This window comes from Microtus ochrogaster, unplaced genomic scaffold (assembly GCF_000317375.1).
Source record: "Microtus ochrogaster isolate Prairie Vole_2 unplaced genomic scaffold, MicOch1.0 UNK38, whole genome shotgun sequence".
NCBI classification, from domain to species: domain Eukaryota; kingdom Metazoa; phylum Chordata; class Mammalia; order Rodentia; family Cricetidae; genus Microtus; species Microtus ochrogaster.
The window spans coordinates 2,372,144-2,391,046 of record NW_004949136.1 but is presented as its reverse complement, the minus strand read 5'-3'; the positions used below and the strand labels follow the sequence as shown (position 1 = coordinate 2,391,046).

Genomic DNA, 18,903 nt, shown 5'->3' with positions numbered 1-18,903 from the left:
CCTGAGCTGGAGTGAGCAGTCAGGAGGACGGAGCTTTGCCCAGATGCTGTGCATAGATCAGGCAGATCCCAGAGAGGTGAACCCAGGCTGGACAGACCATGATCCTTACCCTGAGCCCTGCATAACCCAGGGCAGGTGTACACAGGGGGCATTGCCTGCCATGCCAACAGTCATCCCCCCCCACCCAGACCACACAAACCTGTGCAGCCAAGCAGAAAGCACTTAACAATGGGCACATGGAGTCAGGCGGAGGAAACCTGGGTGGACACAGGGTGGGGCTTTTACAGAACTAGCCCTTGGGCTGAGCCTCTCCAAGCCTGGATCCTTCCAGCCAGGGAAGCTGATGGGAAGACACTTCAGCAAATTTGGAAGGTCTAGCCACAAAGTCTAGAGTGTGATGGTCAAAAGGACTCCGTGGTCACCAGGAACTGCCAGCCAGATTCATTTGGCTTCTGTTCCTTGAGGGTGTATAACTGCCCCCCTGATAGGAGGGACTGGCTTAGAGAGAAAGGTGGGCATAGTGAGTGGTCTTGCCACTGTGGGGGTCTCAAGCGGCCAGCACTGCCTACTCTTCTGGCCCCTGAGCAATGCTGGCTTGGTGCCCATCTGAAACTCCCTCCTTGATTCAAACTGATGCCCCTGAACAGCAGCCATGGCAGGCCAGGAGCCGGACATCCAAGAGTTAAGGGCAGGCGGGGCTCCCGTGGGAGGGGCGGTCCCAGTGGCGGTGAGGCCTCATCCCGCCCCTCCCCTCCCCTCTTTTCCTTTGCTAGCAAGCAGCAGTGGCAGCTAGCTACAGCAGGCTTTGAACCGGTATGGGCGCTGTGCGTGGGGCGCCTTGGATCAGGCTACAACTCTGGGGACACTGGGGACCAGCACAGGGTCCCGGCCTCCTCGGGCCGTGCCGGTAACAGTGGGGCTGGTGCCTGCGGGCCATGGAAGAGCCTGGGTCCACCGGTGGGCTTAGCCAGGACCAAGGTAAGGGCAGGTAGGAGGGTGTCTGGAAGAGGCTCATGACTCCCAGCTGGACTCAGACCCCAGAGCAAGGGATATGCTATGCTCGGTCCCCCTCTTAGGGTCTCTGGGGGGACAAGCCTGGTGACCCCATTCCCTGTCAGCTGCTATACAGTGCAGCACCCCAACTACCCCCATTTTGGCATCTTGCTAGTAGATGCTACCTGTGAAGGTACTGAGGTTCCACTCTGCAGGACGAGGCGCGCCTGCCCCGCAGCCGCTGTCCCCTGATTTCCAGACCAACCGAGGGGATGTCCGGAGGAGGGATTGTCCGGAGCTGTCAGGGGCTGTGGGCTGGGGGAGAGGGGCAAACGCTTGAGATCTAGTCAGCACCATGGACAGAACCACCGCCTTCCCTCCCAACGGCCCGAGGTTCTCTAGAGCTCAACTCCCTTGCTTGGATCTGTCCCACTTTCCCTGTCTAGGGAACTGGCATTGCCCTAGGCAAACAGCACGGACCAGCAGGGGTGCACGAGTCTTCCAGGCTGCCCACAGGAGAGGAGCAAAGGGGGTTGGGTGTGAGGAGGCATCTTTAGTGGGGGTGGGAAAGGGCTTCTCCTCGGCAGGGTCTCAGCCCCAACACAAAGCTTGGTTTGGGGTCAGGGTGGGAGAGACCAAGAGTAAAAGAGACCCAAGGCTATGGCTGCATCAAAGTGATCTGAGTCAGACAGCAGGAAGAACTTCCTGATCAAGGCCCGAAGTTCCAAGGGGAATGGGCTACGCCGTCCTTGATTGGTTTTGGCTGGTTGATCTGGGAGTGGACTTGTTCTGCTCCTGACTGACATGGATGTTGAAGAGGGGCAGGGGAGCTTAAAGGGGTGTGTGACTTCCCACTGACGACCCTCCCTGAACCTGCAGGGAGGGGAAGGGAAGGTGCGGGGCCACCTCATAGAGCAACTTGTAAGTATTCAAAAACTGTGTGTGGTGTCCCACCACACCTGGTCTGTGTGGTTGCTCCAGGCTGTTCCTTTTCTCTGACCCTCCTATTCTCTCTGCTTAAGATGCTTTTTGTGAGTTGGGGACAGCATGGCCAGTGCGGTCAGGGTACTGAGGTCCCAAAGGCATAGCGTTTGGATATGCCCCTTCCTGAGCACTGTCCCTGTCCTAGCGTAGCAGTTGACCTGAGAAAACCTGGCTGGCCTGCAAAGTGCCCATGGAGTCTCTACCCTGGGGTTACTGGACTTAGGACAGCTGCTCATCGAAGGGGCAGGGAATGGACGCTGCCATGTAGCCTTAGGTGCCAGGGTCCAAGGGACTGGACGTGCATGGGGTTTTCAGCTGCCTGAGGAAGGAAGGGCCCTGGTCTTAGGAGAAGATGGGTGACCACTGGAGGACTCCAAGCCCACTTCCATCTTCTGGCGACCCCAGGAGAGACGTACGGCAGCTGAGGACGGAGCAGATGGGCTGCCGTCCTGAGCCCGGCCCTCCATCTGCACCACTAATGAACCGATGACGAAGGCTCCCTGGCTCCTGGCACTGCCCTGAGCAGGTGTGGGTACAGGGGCTCCTCCTGGGCCAGAACTTGTGGCTTCACCACAGAGAGAGCTGTGAGGACTGAGTAATAGGATGAGTGAGCCTGCTTATTCCTGGGAGTTTGCTTTCAGCACAGAGTACGTGGGCTCATGGCTGGCTGGACAGACTTCCTGTGTGGAGAAAGGAAGGGGCAGGGTGGGGGAGGTGAGTACCAGCCCTAGGACTGGGTGTTTTCTTTGATTTCTGGGCATAGGAGCCTTTTGCCAGCTAGGAGACATTCCTGAGCTGTGGTGGGTAGCCGCAGGTGATGGAGGTAAGGCGCTGTGATAGCTCAAGGGACAGCCTTGAGATCCCTTCCAGATCGCCCCAAAAAGGAAGCCTTCAGGCATGAGGGAGGAGCCCTGACTTGGACAAACTGGCCAATCAGTCCGTGGAGGAGGTCCTCAGCCTGCTCAGACTCCAGGAGCAAGGTGGGAACAGAGCATCTGCAGGTAGATGTCCAACAGAGTAAATGTCCAGACAGGTGTCTTCACCTTCAGGAGACACCGACACTGTAAAAAGTCAAACTTGGCGAGCCAGCTCAGCGTGCAGAAACGTGCTCTCTCCTAAGGCCCACTGGCCCGTTCTGGCCCCGTGGAGGGCCCAATGCTCTCTAGCCTCAAGGTCGCTCTTGTTGCCCAGCGCTGGGCACTTATTCAGGGGCTCAGATCTCGTTTTCTGTTGCCCCTGACTCCTGCTTGACCATACCCAGAGGCTACCCATCCGGTTTCAGCTGTTGCCATTTCTCCTGGCCTGGTCTGGGCTCCAAGGTGAGCAGCCGGGCAGGATTGGCTCTTCTTGTTACAACTTGCACTCTTGAGAGAGATCCCTACCTGGATCTGATGGTTTTCCCGAAGGGGCTCCACACAGATGGTTACAGCCTGCTTCCCATGACAGCTCACTCCTCCAAGGGTGTCCTGGGCAGTGGCTTGGGGTCAGACCTGTCCACCTTCAGGAACCCAGCATGGCTGCTGACCAGACCCTGCTGGAGGAAGAGAGGGCAGCTGTGGCCTCAGGGAAGTGAGTGACTCTTGGCAAAGATAGGAACCCCCAGGGACACAGGAATGAGGGCCACCTGGGGGAGCAGAAAGCTGTGAAATGGGATATTAATAGAGTCCTTTCCCTAGCGGGGCTGTCGAATGTGATTGAAGTCACTCCTGTGAGCTGAGCTGCTACATGCCACCAGCTAGCGATAGCCAGGGATAGTGAGAGGGTCGGAAGGGTACCAGTTCTGCTCTGGAGCTACCCTGACTGTGGCCTTGGAGCTCTGCTAGAGAAGGCCAGAAGCTGGGACCTCTGTGGGCTAAAGGCGCCAGACCCCCATGGCCATTGCAGGCATAGTTGGAGGCAGGCTTGGCGAGACCCGGTTTAGACCTGAACATGTGGGGACTTCTCTAAGTGGAGGCCTTGGGAAGTGTGGACACTGCTGACCTTTGAGAATGCCTTGTCTGCTGCTGCTACTGTGGCTGCAGCTGAGTTCTTGACCTCAGACGCCTTTGCACGCAATGTGACGGCTTTGAACTTGGGTTCACTGTCACTCCTCTTGGGCTAGGGTGAGCGGGCTGGACTGGGTTGGGGCTAGGTCCTGAAGCTGGCACCACCAGCTAAGGATGGGCCAGGCTGCTGCCCCGTCTTCGCTGTGCAAGGCCAGGTCCCTGAGCTACAGGAACGGTGGCAGCTTAGGTCAGCTTGTGGATGGACAAATGAGTTAGCATGGTGACTGGGGCATGGAGAGCCTGTTTCTACCCTCTAGGCTGCTCATATCCTTGGCCACCCCAGGCATCAGAACGAGGTCTGGTGGCCTGTCTCAGTCCTCCTCTGGCCCTGCCCATTGCTCGGTCAGGCGGTGCGATGGGTCAGGCCCACCCCTCCCCGCCCCTGACAGAACTTGCCTCCTCCTGCTGGAAGCTGGAGCGGCATGCCACGGGGCAGACACTGCTGGAAGAAAAGGGCACATCCACCCAGCAGAGTGGGCCTGCTGTTCCATGCCCAGGGCAGCCTCAGGCCTGGTCAGACGGCCCCGGGCTGGGTGGTGGCTATTGTTTCTACTGCTACTGAGGGATTCCTCAGGCCCTGCCTCGGCTCAGGTGCCTCCTGAAGCTGGCACAGCCCTTGGGTCTGGCCGGGGAGGGCAGGAACAAGCCGGCTCACACTCCCTGATACAGTAAAAATAGTTGGGGAGGAGGCGCCCAGACGTGCGGGGGGTTGCGTTGCTGTTCTCAGGCGTTTAAATAAGCTTGGCCATATGTGTGTGGGCCTGTCCCTCCCTCCTGAGTGGCACAGGGCCAGGGGCCGGGCTCATCCAGGTGGGTACTGTGGGGCTGGGGCAGGACGGCTTCCTCCTCCCTCCACTCCACCCCAGGCACCATCTAAGTGTTGGCCAGGATGACCGCCGGCTGACAAGGCTCAAGGCTGCAGGGAAAGGGCTGGGTCAGGAGCTTTGCTCCCTCATGCCCCATGCTGCTGACCTGCGGAGCCCCACTCACCAGGGAACACACACAAGTCTTGGCATGCTTGGTGGGATGAGGGCCACGGTACCCAGAAGTGCCCCCGTGTATGTATGCATGATATGTTGGTTTATTGGGAGAGTAAATTGATTTTCTAGCTTTCCCCGGAGAGAGGCGAGTCTGTTGAACGGCTGCTGCTGTCTTGTTCGCAGCAGCCATCAAGCTGTGTTGCCCACTGTGTTAGGACAAGATCGATCTCCCTCGCAGGAGTAAAATTGCACCAGTGGGCCCGGCACCAGCCAGCATGGGCTCCTTCTCCTTTCAGCAGCTGCTGGTATCTGTGGGCTCCAGGAAGGAGGAGTCAGGGCTGTGGGGGACTGAAGCACATAGGTGATGAGAACACCCGAGTTAGGGACCACGAGTATGAGCATGGCCTGGGGGGGCATAGTTGCCCACAGCTCCTAGAGCAGACTGTGTGACCTTGGCTCTTCTTGGTCTTCCTCATCCATCCTGTCCCTTGCTTGCTGGGTACTGGGTGATTTGGGACAGAGCAGAGAGGAGACCCTCAGGGGCAGGTAGCATTCTGTGGAGGAATTGTGCAGGTCAGTGTAGGTCAGGTGAAGTTAGGACAGAGGCGTTACTGTCCTGCCTACCTGTCCTGGAGATCGGTGGTTGAGGCAAGTGTGTCTCTTTTGGTAGGCAACCAAACGCACCTGCTCCTCTCCCACGAGTCTTTGTGGGGCTGGTACACGGCAGTAAGTTATAAAGGTCACACTGCAGCACCTGCCTGAGCCACAAGAGTGAGGTCCATGGTGGCTGCCTTAAACTTCTGGAAGCTGCAAGTCCTTGCCTCCTGAGGGTCCCTAGAACTTCTGGGGGAGCAGGGGGAGCTCCAGGGCCTGACCATAAAGGAAAGCAGGGGTGACTGAGCACGGCTCAACTGTGAAAGACAGCCCGGGGTCTCAGAGTCCCTCTGTGACCCTAATATGGGGAGATTACTATCTCTGAACTCCGAAGGTAGTCTCAGTCAACCCCCAGGGGCAGATGGGAGTTTTACCCGTTCCTGGACCTGGTCCTAAGCATGACTAGGGGCTGCTGGGTAGCTCTGGGTGAATGTGGGGTCCTGGTGGCATTGGAAGGGGGCAGGTTACTCCTCCTACTCCATTGCCTTTAGTTCTTCTTGGAATGGCTGTCCGTCTTTCTGTGCCGGGGTGGAGGGGTATGTCTCAGCTTCCTACCTGGCTGGGGTGGCCAGGTGGTCAAGTTCAGGCCAGCTGTTGATGGGTTTGAGCCCTGTGTGGCCAGTAACCTGGGTGCCTCTTGCTGCCTGGCCCTGGTCCAGTGCACTAGGGACAGTCTGCCCCTGGTAGCTGTTCTCCACAGTCCTCCTCAGCTAGGGCACTGGGTTACTCGGTGGCCACAGTGACACTTCCACCTGTCTTTTGCAGTATCGGCGGTGGGTAGGGTCACCTTGGTCCCCAGGACAGTGGGAGAGGCCTTACTAGCAGAACCCTGTGTGAGGGCGGATTAGCTGGGCCTCTGCCCACCTTTCAGTGGAGGATTATGGCCTGGGGCCACTAGGAGGGTCAGAGAGTCCGGGTTCAGTGATCTACATCCTCCGCTGGGGCTGCTGGTACCCCTGGATCTGTGTCCCTCCTACAGCCCCTGCCTAGGCACCTTCTCCGGCTGATAGTGGGAGACGAGTGATTAGCGACAAGTGGAGGGGGAGAGAACAAAGGTATCCAGTTCTGGCGAGATTTGGGAAGCATGATTGGGAGATTTGGGAGCCAGTCTGGGCTAGTTTGGGGAGGATCAGGTGTGTCCAGAGGCAGGGTAGCTGGAGGAAGCAGGAACTCCAGACATCCTGGCAACAGTGAGCCGTGAGCACTGAGTGGGGCTGGGATGTGGGCAGCAGGCAGAGGCGAGCTAGCATAGCTGCCATCCAGGGTGGAGAATCATGTGACCCTGGGGCACTTGGAGCCTGTGCCCCATCTTGCCCAGCCTTAGCACCCCCATGGCTTTCCTGACTCTTAGTTCTTCCCTTTACCTCGGCTTTCATTCTACTACTCCCTGGGGATTCTGGGCTTTGCCTACACAGAGGACCACGCTGTCAGGGCCTCCTGTGTCCTGTCTCCCAGGGGAGGGGAGCTGCTAGGGCTGTGCTCCTTCCTGTTCTAGCAGTAAATGGCTCCCTAATCTAATCTGTGGCAGAAAGGGCAGGCCGCCTGTCGACCTCCATCCAGCAAATGAGGCAAGGCCTCTGGCCAAGGCTCCTAATTGGGTCCTGGGTTTGGCTGTGAGTTGATTACACTGGACTTGGCCCAGTGGGTCCTGATTCCCTGTGGCTGGGCTTCCTGTTGCCCAGGACACATGAGCAGACAGCCAGGGTCAAGAGCATTCAGGGTGCCTTTTGAAGTGGGGTGCTTTGGCTGTGGGAATGTGGAGTACCCCAGCAGGGATTCTCAGGATGAGGTTAGGGAGGAAGTTGGGATGCCCATGACTCGGAGGCAATGAAGCCAATATGGAACCCTACCTCCCATTCCTACTGTCTCCTCACTTCTGGTTGCCTGGGGAATGGGATGCAGAACTGAATGCAGCACTTGGGTACTTGGATGCCCCTTAAGGTTGCTTATGGCTGGTGTGGAGTGGTGGCTTCAGCTCTATGGTCAGTGTCCTGATAGGTGGATAGGTCCCCTAGGTCCTAGGACTGTCATGTGGGGTCTGGGTACCCAGATACGCCCAGCCTTGGGTGCAGAATACAGTGGGAATGTACCCTGGGTAACGGGATACCTCCATAGCTCCACTTTTGGTGGACACCAGGAGAGGCCTGGTGGGGGCAAGGGAGGGCTGGGCTTTGGAGTGGAACCCGCCCGGGCTCAGGAAACCCACATTGTTCTCCTCATGCTGGAGGTCAAAGTGGAAAGGTGTCACCTCTGCCTTGGGTCAAGTTCCTTTTGGTCACAAGGTGCTAGGCAAGTAGCCCTGCCCTGGCTTAGCTCTGGTCTCCAGCCAGAGGGGGCTGGGTTCTTGGCCCTGGGCTTTCTCCCACCTGAGGACCAACTCACTGCCACACTGCGGGGGTTCACTTGGAGGTCCCTATATGTGCAAGGATTTCAGACAGGAGGAAGTGAGAGCTTGAAACAGAGACTCAGATACCAGCCCTGGCTGGGCGTGGTGGTGCATGCCTTTAATCTCAGCACCTCTGTGAGTTTGAGGCCGACCCGGTCTACAGAGCGAGTTCCAGGACATCCAGGGCTGCACAGTGAAACTCTGTCTCGAAAAAGAAAAGAAAAACCAAAACAAGAAATAAAAATCAAGCAGATACCAGACTTGGATACCTAGTATGGGCAGGATTTAGGAAGACAGCCTCATATAGGAGCAAACCTATGGATAGACAGCCCCTCCTAGGGGAGATCTCATAGAGGCCTTCACGCCAGGTCTTGTAACCACAATTTTGTGTCCTACGAGGGTCCCTTGTCTGTCCTGTTATCCTGCCTCAGCCTTAAACACAAGTCTGTTTGCTCAGACATGGGGCAGCCCTCTCTGAACTGGCAGCTGGGCATGCCCCTGGCCTCAATCCTTTGGCCAGCTGGGCTGGATCCAGCAGGATTACTGTGGGGATTGGCCAAGGATGACAGGGTGAGGCTTGGCTGCTCCCCCACCCCTGGGATTCGTCTCCAAATAGACCTGTGAATTGTAGAGCATGGGTGGGTTGGCCTGGGGACCAGCCAGGGCTGCAGGTAGCAGCTGGGTCAATGCCAGTGGAACCTGCAAGCAGCCCAGGGGGACCTCAGTGGGCTCCAAGGAGGAAGAGGTAGAGGAGAAAAGGGGAGCCCCGAGGAGCCTCTGTGCCAGCCATTGCCTCGGGTGGGCCTGTCGCTGAGGGCCCTTTCTGGCCTTGGGGAGCAAGCCTTCAGCTATCACTGGGATATGCCTGATCATCAGCCCGCTGCTGCCAGATGGACCACAGGAGCTGTGGCCTGCCTGGCAGAGGCGCTCCTCTGGGTTGGAGGGAGCGTGGTGGTGTCACCACAATGGCAGCTCAACCTCTTAGGTAAGAAAGGGCACAGAGTGGGTCCCTCCTGGGGACTGGCCAAGCCCTGCGGGACCACAGGGTGCATAGCTTCCTAGGGTTTTCAAAAGGCCTGGGTTCTCTCCTGCCTCACACCAACCTCCCATTCCCTTGCATCTCCCTCTGCATCCTTAGCAGAGCTCGGAGGTCAAGTGGGGAGGGAGCCAGGCAGAACTGGAGCGAGAGCCCTGGTTGTATATGCTTCAGAACTCTTTCTGGGGGTGTCCTTGGAGTTTTATGGGGCAGTGATACCTTCAGCCTAGTTACTGAGGCATGCAGGTAGAGATACCATGGCCTCTAGATGGTGTCAGAAGCCCCTGGACCATGTGGGATTGAACAGAAGGAAGAGGGCTGCTGGGTGGTCAGTGGGAAGGTTCAGGGCATCTCAGGAAATCACAGACACCCTGGTCAAAAATGTTAGATTCACCACTCCTAGCTCCAGGAGCGGAGGGTGCACATTCAATTGCCTTTGTCTGGATCAGTATGAGTAGCGTCAGGGGCTTGTCCCTGTACCCAAACCCTGCCTCAAGTGTACCCAGAAGCCATACCTGTGTCTCCAAATTAGCTTTTTCCCCTAGAGAGTCCTATCTACCTTGCCTGCTCACCCATGCCTACAATTCCCTTCTGCTTTTGGTCAATAATAGCTTCCTCCAGAAAATCCCCCCTGGTCTGGCACTACCCATGGTTTTCTGCTCCGCCCACTTGGGGATGCCTCACTGTGGGCACTTGTGAGATGTAGTGCCCTCTGGTCCTGAGCTTCCTGTGTATAGATAGGTGTGCAGCCCGAGGAAGAAGGCTTGGCCCTGGCCTGGACTCTGGGACGTGCGGACCTTTCCCGGGGACGGGAGGCCGAGTGGACAAGGGTGGCAGGTGGCTCTAGGGAAGAGCAGGCTGTGGATTTGCACCCAGCATCTCAGTCTCCCAGTTTTGTGCCTCCCTATAGGGCCTCTCTCTGACATTGCTGCCCATGAGACAGGTGATGTTCCCGACGATGCCACAAGAAGGGGCAGCAGGCTCTCAGGGTGGCTCATGTCTGAGAGTAGGAGCCAGGCTTGGTGCATGGTGCATGGTGCATGGTGCATGGTGCCTAGGCCCACCTTGTGCCGAGTACAGGAACTCCATGCACAGTGCATTTGGGAATTGGCCTGGCCTCTGTTCCTGGACTCGGCTTGGCAGTCTAAGTGAAGGCCACTTAGGGTCTCAGTGGTTTCTGGGACTGGTGGTGCGTAGCTGAATGTCCTCCCTGGTGTCTCAACCCACCTCAAGTGGCCCAGGACATCAGAGAAGGGGTGGTAACCACGCTGTCTGATGCTTGGACAGGGCCATACAGGCACACAGGGCCCTTTGGAGAAAGGTGAAATTACCAGAGCTCTCATGGTTTCTGTCTTTCTTTCTGTCTGTCTGTCTGTCCGCCTGTGTCTAGTGGAGCGATGCATGACTGCCATGCAGGAGGGGACGCAGATGGTGAAGCTCCGTGGCAGTTCCAAGGGCCTGGTCCGCTTCTACTACCTGGATGAGCACCGCTCCTGCCTCCGCTGGCGGCCCTCGCGGAAGAATGAGAAGGCCAAGAGTGAGTGAACAAACAGGCCAGGGGAGGGGCTGGGTGGGCCTGAGCCTGGGAGCACAGGGCAGGGGAGGGGCTGGGTGGGCCTGAGCCTGGGAGCACAGGGCAGGGGAGGGGCTGGGTGGGCCTGAGCCTGGGAGCACAGGGGCAGGGGAGGCTCCCAAGTGGGCTAAGACCCTGTTGAGATGGTGCGCTGGTCGTCTCTAGGCTCCGTGGTCTAGGGCTTCTGCAGTGCACTCTGGAATAAGGAATAGGAACAGGTCATATGGCCCCTGGGCAGCTGTGCCCTGGCAAGGCTCTGGGACTCCATGGGGACCGGATGTCACATGCCGAGGTCAGTGAGAGGCAAAGGGCTGTCAGGCCAGCCGAGGGGAGGAGATTGTCCTGAAACCACAGAAGCCCACACAGTCCGGTACACCAAGGGCAGGGTGGACGCCCAGGCTAACTTAGGCAGCATGGGTCAGGGCACCTGCTGTGGTTTGCGGGAGTCACTTGAATTGCTCAGCTCGGCTGGAAGTCGGAATTGGAGTACGCAGAGGATACTTTGGGAGGTCTAGGATCAGGGAGAGACACCAGAGTCTCACAGGCTGTGAGAAGTGAATTCCTGAGATCCCCTGGCTTTACCAGGAGTGGCACCCAGGTATGCCACGGAAGGCTTCAGCGGAGTGGCACCCAGGTATGCCACGGAAGGCTTCAGCTCAGCATTTACCAAGGATACCACTGTGGAGTCCCAGGAGATGGTCACTCTGCCAGGGTCCCAGGGGGCCCATGTGAAAAAGAGCCCCATGGTGAAGTCATCCTGGGCTGAGTGACCTCTGCTGGCCCCAGGAGCTGGTGTAGACTGGCCCTGCCCTGGGCCTGAGAGTGGTGGAGTTGCCCCATGGTTGCGCAGGCAGAGGGAGCCTGATGCCTGGCCGGGAGCGCCGCTCCCAGGGAGGTAACTGGAAGAATAGACTGAGGAACAGGGACTTGTTCAAGGGCCTTCAATCCTCCCTACCCCTGGAGGCCCAGTGGGTGCTCCGGACTCAATGCAGAGGAATAGGGTGCTGTTCTGATCGCTGGACCAGACTGGAGCCCATCTCTTTGACTACCACACTCATGCCAGGGAACTTGAGAAAGGACAGAGGCAGAGTGAGGGCTAGCTGGTGTCTAGAAGGGGACCCTGGCCACCTGTGGGCTGCATATCCGTCAGGGAGTCCTACCCAAGACACAGGGACAGATTACAAAAGTATCACCTGAGCTCATCTACTCCAGAGATTGAACTGAGCGGAGGTTCCATGGGGCTGGGATGCTGAGGCCAGCAAAAAGAGACCTTGTGGAACCTAACCCGGGCATGCTGATACTCCTGCAACCTAGCACATCTGTGAACTGCAGCTCCCTGCTACACCTGGCTTCTCACCTGCAGTGCTAGACTTGTTACTGAAGCAGCTGCAGGATCTAGTCATGGCTGGTGCAAGTGCTTTTCAGGATGGAGAGATGAGCCAGCTAGAGTTTGATGGTGGAGTGAGTTGTTCCCATGTCCCACTGTTGCCCCTCAAAAAAAAAAAAACTTGGTCCTGGAAAAACTGGGTGCTTGGAGGCCTGTGTGCGTGTGCATATGGATGTGCATGTGTGTTTGTGAGCATGCATGTGTGCTTGTGTACCTGCATGTGTGTGTGCCTGAGTGTGTGTGTGCATGCATGTGTACTTGTGTGCCAGCATGTGTGAGCATTGTGTGTGTGTCTGAGTGTGTGTACCTGAGTGTGTGTGTGCACGTGTGTGTATGTGTGTACGTGTGTGTGCGTGTGTGTATGTGTGTGCTCTCACTAAAGGGGAACTGGTCAACAGAACAGGACGAGGGGGGTCAGCCAAGGATACTGAACTTTCACTTCTGAAGGGCGGAGGAGCAGAGGGGCCCTTCTGAGGATGGGCTTAGTGAGCAGATGTTGAATTAGGGTGTCAGTTATTGAGAGCAAAGATGCAATCTGCTTAGCTCATGGTGGGCCTAAGGGATAGCGGGACACTTGGGTCATTGGTGACCTTGTATCCCCCCACTTGCCCACAGTCTCCATCGACTCCATCCAGGAGGTGAGCGAGGGACGGCAGTCTGAGATCTTCCAGCGCTACCCGGACAGCAGCTTCGACCCCAACTGCTGCTTCAGCATCTACCATGGCAGTCACCGCGAGTCGTTGGACTTGGTCTCGCCCAGTGGCGAAGAGGCACGTACCTGGGTCACTGGCCTTCGCTACCTCATGGCTGGCATCAGTGATGAGGACAGCCTAGCCCGTCGCCAGCGCACCAGGGACCAATATCCTTGGGCTCCGGGGGTGGGGAGAGACTCCAGGAGCAGACTCCATTGTCCAGCTGGGTGGGAAGGGAAGATCAGAAGGGGTGCTTGGGCTGGGGACTCTTGCCGCCTAAGCTGGAGGGCCGAACAAGTAAGGCCAGGCCCGTGGACTGTGTTGGCCCCTAACTCAACCCCAAAGTGGCTGAAGCAGACGTTTGACGAGGCTGACAAGAATGGGGACGGCAGCCTGAGCATCGGTGAGGTTCTGCAGCTGCTCCACAAACTCAACGTGAACCTGCCCCGGCAGAGGGTGAAACAGATGTTCAGGGTGAGTGCCGAGTGTCCAGGCTTGAGGCCGCTGTGGGAGGTCCTCCCAGGGTGGGCGGTCTGTGCCCAGTGCTGCTCTGCTGACTGTGGGCAGGGCACTGAGCACTGTGCATAGGCTGTAGCTAGGGAGACCACTTGCTTAGGGGAGGCACCCAAATGCAGCCACACTCCATTTGTTGGTCTCCTATGGTCCCCAGCCTTAAAGACACATGGTCCAGCAAAGAGCTGAACTGGTAAGCAGCAGCTCTCGGTAACCACCCTGATGTTAGGAGTTATGAAAATGAATCTTTAAGCCATGCACAGCCTTTATTGTCTGTAATTAGTTCTGTCTTTTGGGAACCTCCATGGGAGAGAAATTCTTACGTTGGCAAGTCCTGGTTTGGGGCAGGAATGGGCTGAGCCAGCAAACTCAGATCTTTGACCTTGTTTTCTTGCTGCAGCCTGGAAAGGGGTTTCTGTGAGCATGGATGCCAGACCTGTCTCTAATGTGCACACATGTGTGGACACACACACGCATGCACACACATGCGCGCACACACACACATGCGCACACATGCACGCACACACACGCATGCACACACACGCGCGTACACACACACACACACACACACACCCATGCGCGCTTGCTCTTGACCTGACAGCTCCGCTGTGTCTGGCCCTCAAAGATTCCTGCATGTGCACTCATGCTAGACGGGCGGTCATGCTCAGCTGCAGTAATGACAGCAACTATCGGGGTCTCTGTGTGAATGACGGGCAGCTAGCAGGACACTCTCGACTGCCCACTGAGGACCGTGGGAGTGTCTGCTGCTCCTCTGAAGGCCCTTGTTGGGTTAGTCAGCTGAGCAGCGGGGCCTAGCAGACAGCTTGTATCTGATGGGAGCACTTCCCATTCTCTACTGCCTGCACTGAGCCATTCTTAACCCTTCCAGGACAGCTCTGGGCTCAGGGTGAGGATGCACTAAGGACCAGGCAACCCCTAGAACAGGATTCAGAGCTCAGAGCGCCCTGAGAGGAAAGAGGCAGGAAAACACCCTGGGTAGGTTGTGTGTTATTGGAGGGTTTAGGCTCCAGGCCTTGGTTGGAGCTACTCCATGTAGAATCACTCCGGAGTCTGCTTCCCAGCCCATTGTGAGAGGTCAGGCCTCTGGGTGCTGATTAGTTCCCGGGGTCTGTCTGGGTGATCTCAGACCTACCTCCTCCAAATTGCCTATAGGACAGAGACGAAAGACCATGAGCAGAGAGGCAAACAGCTGGGGTGTGTGGGTGGGATGGAAAGGAAGTTGTGGGGTTCTTGCCCCCGAGACATGAGCCTTGCATCTCAGCTCACACAGCTCAGACTCAGCAACCTTTATCTGTGGTGGTCAGCCAGCCACAGAGATCCCAAACCTCCCTACCCGTTAGGCCAAGCACCTCATGGTAGCCTCCGCAGGTACTTGGAACCCCAGGATGGGAATGATGCCTTCCGCAAGGCTCAGGTCACTCTGATAATCAGTGTTAGGGTGGTCTGGATCTGTTTAGTCAGAGCAGAGGCCTGTGAAGTGGATACAATGGCTGTGACATAATTTCATTAAGTCTAAAATAAGATGGGAATGAGGGTCAGTGCACTGGTCCTCAGGTTTAATGGCCCAAGAGTATCTTTGGGCTAACCAGGGCTCAACCCAGAAGAGGCTTGGCAAGAGGTGATTTTGGTGGCTTCCTTTCCATGCTGCCAGGGCTCCACTTGGGTTAAACAGTCAGTATCAGACTGGGTTCCTCCCGTCTTTCCTAGGGAACCCTCTCCAGTCCATGGATGGCCAGGGGAAAAGAAGCCACTGGGTTAATATGAGTGCCCAAATGTGCAGAGCCTCCATGAGGCCCTACAACTATGGTGTGGCAGATTTGGTGATGCCCATTTGCCATGCCACACAGGACATATCTAGAACTCCTACAGAGGCCCGAGGAGTCAGCCAATGTCTGCGGACAGCTGCTGACTGGCATCTGTATGCCCAGATCTGGGATGACAAGTCACAGGATAGAACCCGACTTCAGGGCCCATGGTCAGTGGAGGACGAGAACCGAACCTTGGATAAGCTGTGGCTGGGATCCTGGCAACTCTGTGGTGGTTCTGAGCCATTCGGGCCACCCCAGTCCTGTACTGGGCACTGTCCCCGGCACTGAGCCGTGGTCCCCTTGGGGTAAACTCCCTACAGGAAGTGTCCACCCACAGGTCCTCGCAGAGCTAAAGTCTTTAGAACTCAAGCAGCCTCTTCTTGGGCCAATCCTGAGCCCCTGAGGACACTGTTAAGTCCACTTCAATCCCTGGCGTCCTTATTTCCTGAATCTTCCCCTGGCCTGGGCCCGGGGTATGCACTGCCTCAAACGTCAGCATCCTAGGGACTGGCACCCTTGGCAGATGCTTCTTATGGCTATGACAGATGGGAAGAATTCGTGCTTCCTTGGGCCTCCCATGGAATGGTTCCTGGGGGTATCTTGTGAGCCCCCCCCCTTTCTTTCAACAAAAGGAAGACAGTGACCAAAAGCACTTCTCTACTATTGATACCTGAGCCAGGACACTGCTGGGTCCTCCGTCAGAGGCGGGTGGCCAACTGTAGCTGCAGGGGTAGGCACAGAGCCCAGAGTGGAAGACACTCGGTGAAAGCCTTCAGCTCACAAGGCAGGGTGTTGGTGTCCACAGCTTGGGTGACAGTGGGGTTTGGTTACAGGTTGGCTTTGCACTGCATGGCGGAGGAGCAGGGTGGCACCCATCTGTGCTTTTTCTAGTGGGAGGAGGGAAAGGGAGCTGTTGGAGGGGTGCCCTGGGTAGCGGCAGAGGAAGGAAAGCTGGGCTGGGGATTGGGAGTAGGAAGTTGCAGCTCGGGTGGTGATCTGAAGTTGGGTGTTGCAGGAGGCGGACACAGACGACCATCAGGGGACACTAGGTTTTGAAGAGTTCTGCGCCTTCTACAAGATGATGTCCACTCGCCGAGACCTCTATCTGCTCATGCTGGCCTACAGCAACCATAAGGACCATTTGGACGCCTCCGACCTGCAGCGCTTTCTGGAGGTGGAGCAGAAGGTGAGGCCTGGCCGAAGCTGTGTAGTTGGTGGGCGTGGCTGGTGGACGTGGTCGGTGGGTGTGGCCGGCGGACGTGGTCGGTGGGTGTGGCCGGCGGGTGCGGCCGGAGGGTGTGGCTTCAACTTCAGCCTTAGTTTCTGCCATCACGTGTTCAGAGATTCATAGCCGAACAGGACTGAGCCTTTGATATTGCCAGACATGTGAAGAAGCTTAGAGTTTTTTTCACAGACGAGGGGTCCCCGGTCAGCTCCATTCTGGCACTGGGTCTCCACCGAAGCCTCCAGAGGGTCACACCTGCCCTTGGCGTTTCATGGGCCGGGTTCGATGGCCTGGCCTTCGAGAACCACCCTTCTCTGTGCCTGTCTAGACACGTGTCCTCCCTGACTTCAGATGTGGCCTCCTGCAACTACCTGTCCCTTCAGCAAACATATAAATACCCTAGGACTGTTTACCTTGGCCCCAGGAAGTCAGTCCACCAACAGGGAAGCAACAGAAAAGTCAGGAGCCCCTAAGCTCTGCCCTGCTGCCTAGACCATTCACTTACAGCCTCAGAGCCCGCCCCTCCCACCTTAGAACTGGGCACGGATGAGGAGATGGCAGGGACACGGAGGCCAAGTGTACAGAGAGCACTTCCATGGAAAGTACAGTAGCTTGTGGCTCCCTCTGGTGGCACCTTGAGGTCAAGGGTCTTCCTGGATCTTTTCTCAGGAGGAGGGCTTGCCTTGGGGTGTAGATATCGGCTGGGACTTGCTCAAAGTCCTCCGTTTTGCCCAATTTCATGCCATCAGAGCCCCCCTTACAGTGACTGACCATGTCTGACCACAGCAAGGAGGGGACTAGGTAGTTGAACAGCAGCTGTGAGCTTGGGGTTTGAGGTTTGGTTCCTGGCTCTGCCCAGGATTGACCCCTCCCCACCACCATGGCCTACTTCACTCCACAAGGTTGCCCCAAACCCAACTGTCTTCATTTCTTTCCTGTAGCTGTGATAAAACACCATGACAAAAGTAACTTAAGGGAAATGGGTTTATTTGGCTTATAATTCCAAGTTGTAGTCCACAGTGGCAGGGAAGTAAGTCAGAGTCAGCAGCTTGAGCAAGCAGGGCCTCACGGTCTCCACAGTGAGTGCATGTGTCTGTGTGCCCAGCCTGCATTCTCCGTATTACACAGTCCAGGGCTCCTTTCCCAGCGGATGGTCCCACCCACAATTAAGATGGGTCTCCCACAGCAATTAACATGAAGACAGTCTCCTCTAAAGCTGTCCCCACAGCCTATCTAGACAAGACATCTCACGGAGACTTCTTTTCCTGGCGACAGTTCACCCTTTGGGGTACCACCCCACCTTCAGGCTTTCCCCCCTAATGTCACCCTATGACAGTCATATTTTCCCCCTCAACCAGAGAGTAACCCCAAATCCATGTGACCTGTAGTCCGCTGGCTGCCGAGTTCCAGAGAAAGGGCAAGAAATGGTGATGGTGGCAGGAGGAAGGGGGAGCTGCCTGGAGGTGGCCCATGCTGTGACTAAACAGCCCTGCCTCTGCTCTGGCCTAGATGAACGGTGTGACCCTTGAGAGCTGTCAGAATATCATTGAACAATTTGAGCCTTGCCCGGAAAATAAGAGCAAGGGGGTGCTGGGCATTGACGGTGAGTGGGGTGTGCCGGGCATGGATGGTGAGTGAGGGGTGCTGGGCGTTGATGGAGAGTGGGGGGTGCCGGGCATGGATAGTGAGTGGGGGTGCTGGGCATGGATGGTGAGTGGGGGGTGCTGGGCATTGATGGGGAGTGAGGGGTGCTGGACATTGGTGGTGAGTGGGGGGTGCTGGGAATTGGTGGTGAGTTAGCTGTTCTGGGGGATGATGGGAAACTCTTGGGGGAGCTGCACACCTGTGGGGCACCTAGTTCCGAGCTGAGCCCAGTGACAGAGCTACACTGTGCCACGCTCCTGTGCTCCACTGCAGGCTTCACCAACTACACCAGGAGCCCCGCAGGTGACATCTTCAACCCCGAGCACCACGGAGTGCACCAAGATATGACACAGCCCCTGAGCCACTACTTCATCACCTCATCCCACAACACCTACCTCGTGGGGGACCAGCTCATGTCCCAGTCTCGGGTAGATATGTATGCCTGGGTCCTGCAGGCCGGCTGCCGCTGTGTGGAGGGTAAGCGCTCCTGGACTCTGCGTCCTCCAAGCACGGAGGACCAGTCTTGGCTGCAGATGGCACCTCCTTCGGATAATGGGCTGGACTTGAGGAGCCATGGGGGCCTCTGGCAGGGTTCCTTCTCTTATCACTTAGAGAGCAGACCCCCGCCCCCCAACACACCATGGTTGGAGTCCAGGGACCCAGCCTTCCTAGGCTCACACAGCCAAGCCCCTTGGGCTAACCAGGCTCTGCTTGCCCACAGTGGACTGCTGGGACGGGCCTGACGGGGAGCCTATTGTGCACCATGGCTACACTCTGACCTCCAAGATCCTTTTCAAAGATGTCATCGAAACCATCAACAAATATGCCTTCATCAAGAACGAGTGAGTGGCCAGGGCTTCTGGGGGCCAGCTCCTGTGGCAGGCAGGGGGAGGGCAACCAGGGTCTGGGTCTCTTTCCTTCCCTGCGTTTCCCTGTGGGCTGTGACTGTAACATCCAACTGG

General features: G+C 57.1%; 1 protein-coding gene across 1 annotated transcript in view; it reads left to right on the top strand.

Annotated features, from left to right (window-relative positions):
- Positions 1-781: 781 nt before the first annotated feature.
- The window catches only part of Plch2 (phospholipase C eta 2), a 35,695-nt gene continuing 17,573 nt past the window's right edge, over positions 782-18,903 (top strand). Inside the window, exons 1-8 of the mRNA XM_013354301.2 lie at positions 782-978; positions 10,469-10,615; positions 12,654-12,897; positions 13,075-13,204; positions 16,088-16,258; positions 17,807-17,900; positions 18,215-18,418; positions 18,663-18,783. Coding sequence (XP_013209755.1) covers positions 936-978; positions 10,469-10,615; positions 12,654-12,897; positions 13,075-13,204; positions 16,088-16,258; positions 17,807-17,900; positions 18,215-18,418; positions 18,663-18,783 — 1,154 coding nt within the window. The 5' untranslated portion in view covers positions 782-935. The remainder of the gene's footprint in view (positions 979-10,468; positions 10,616-12,653; positions 12,898-13,074; positions 13,205-16,087; positions 16,259-17,806; positions 17,901-18,214; positions 18,419-18,662; positions 18,784-18,903) is intronic.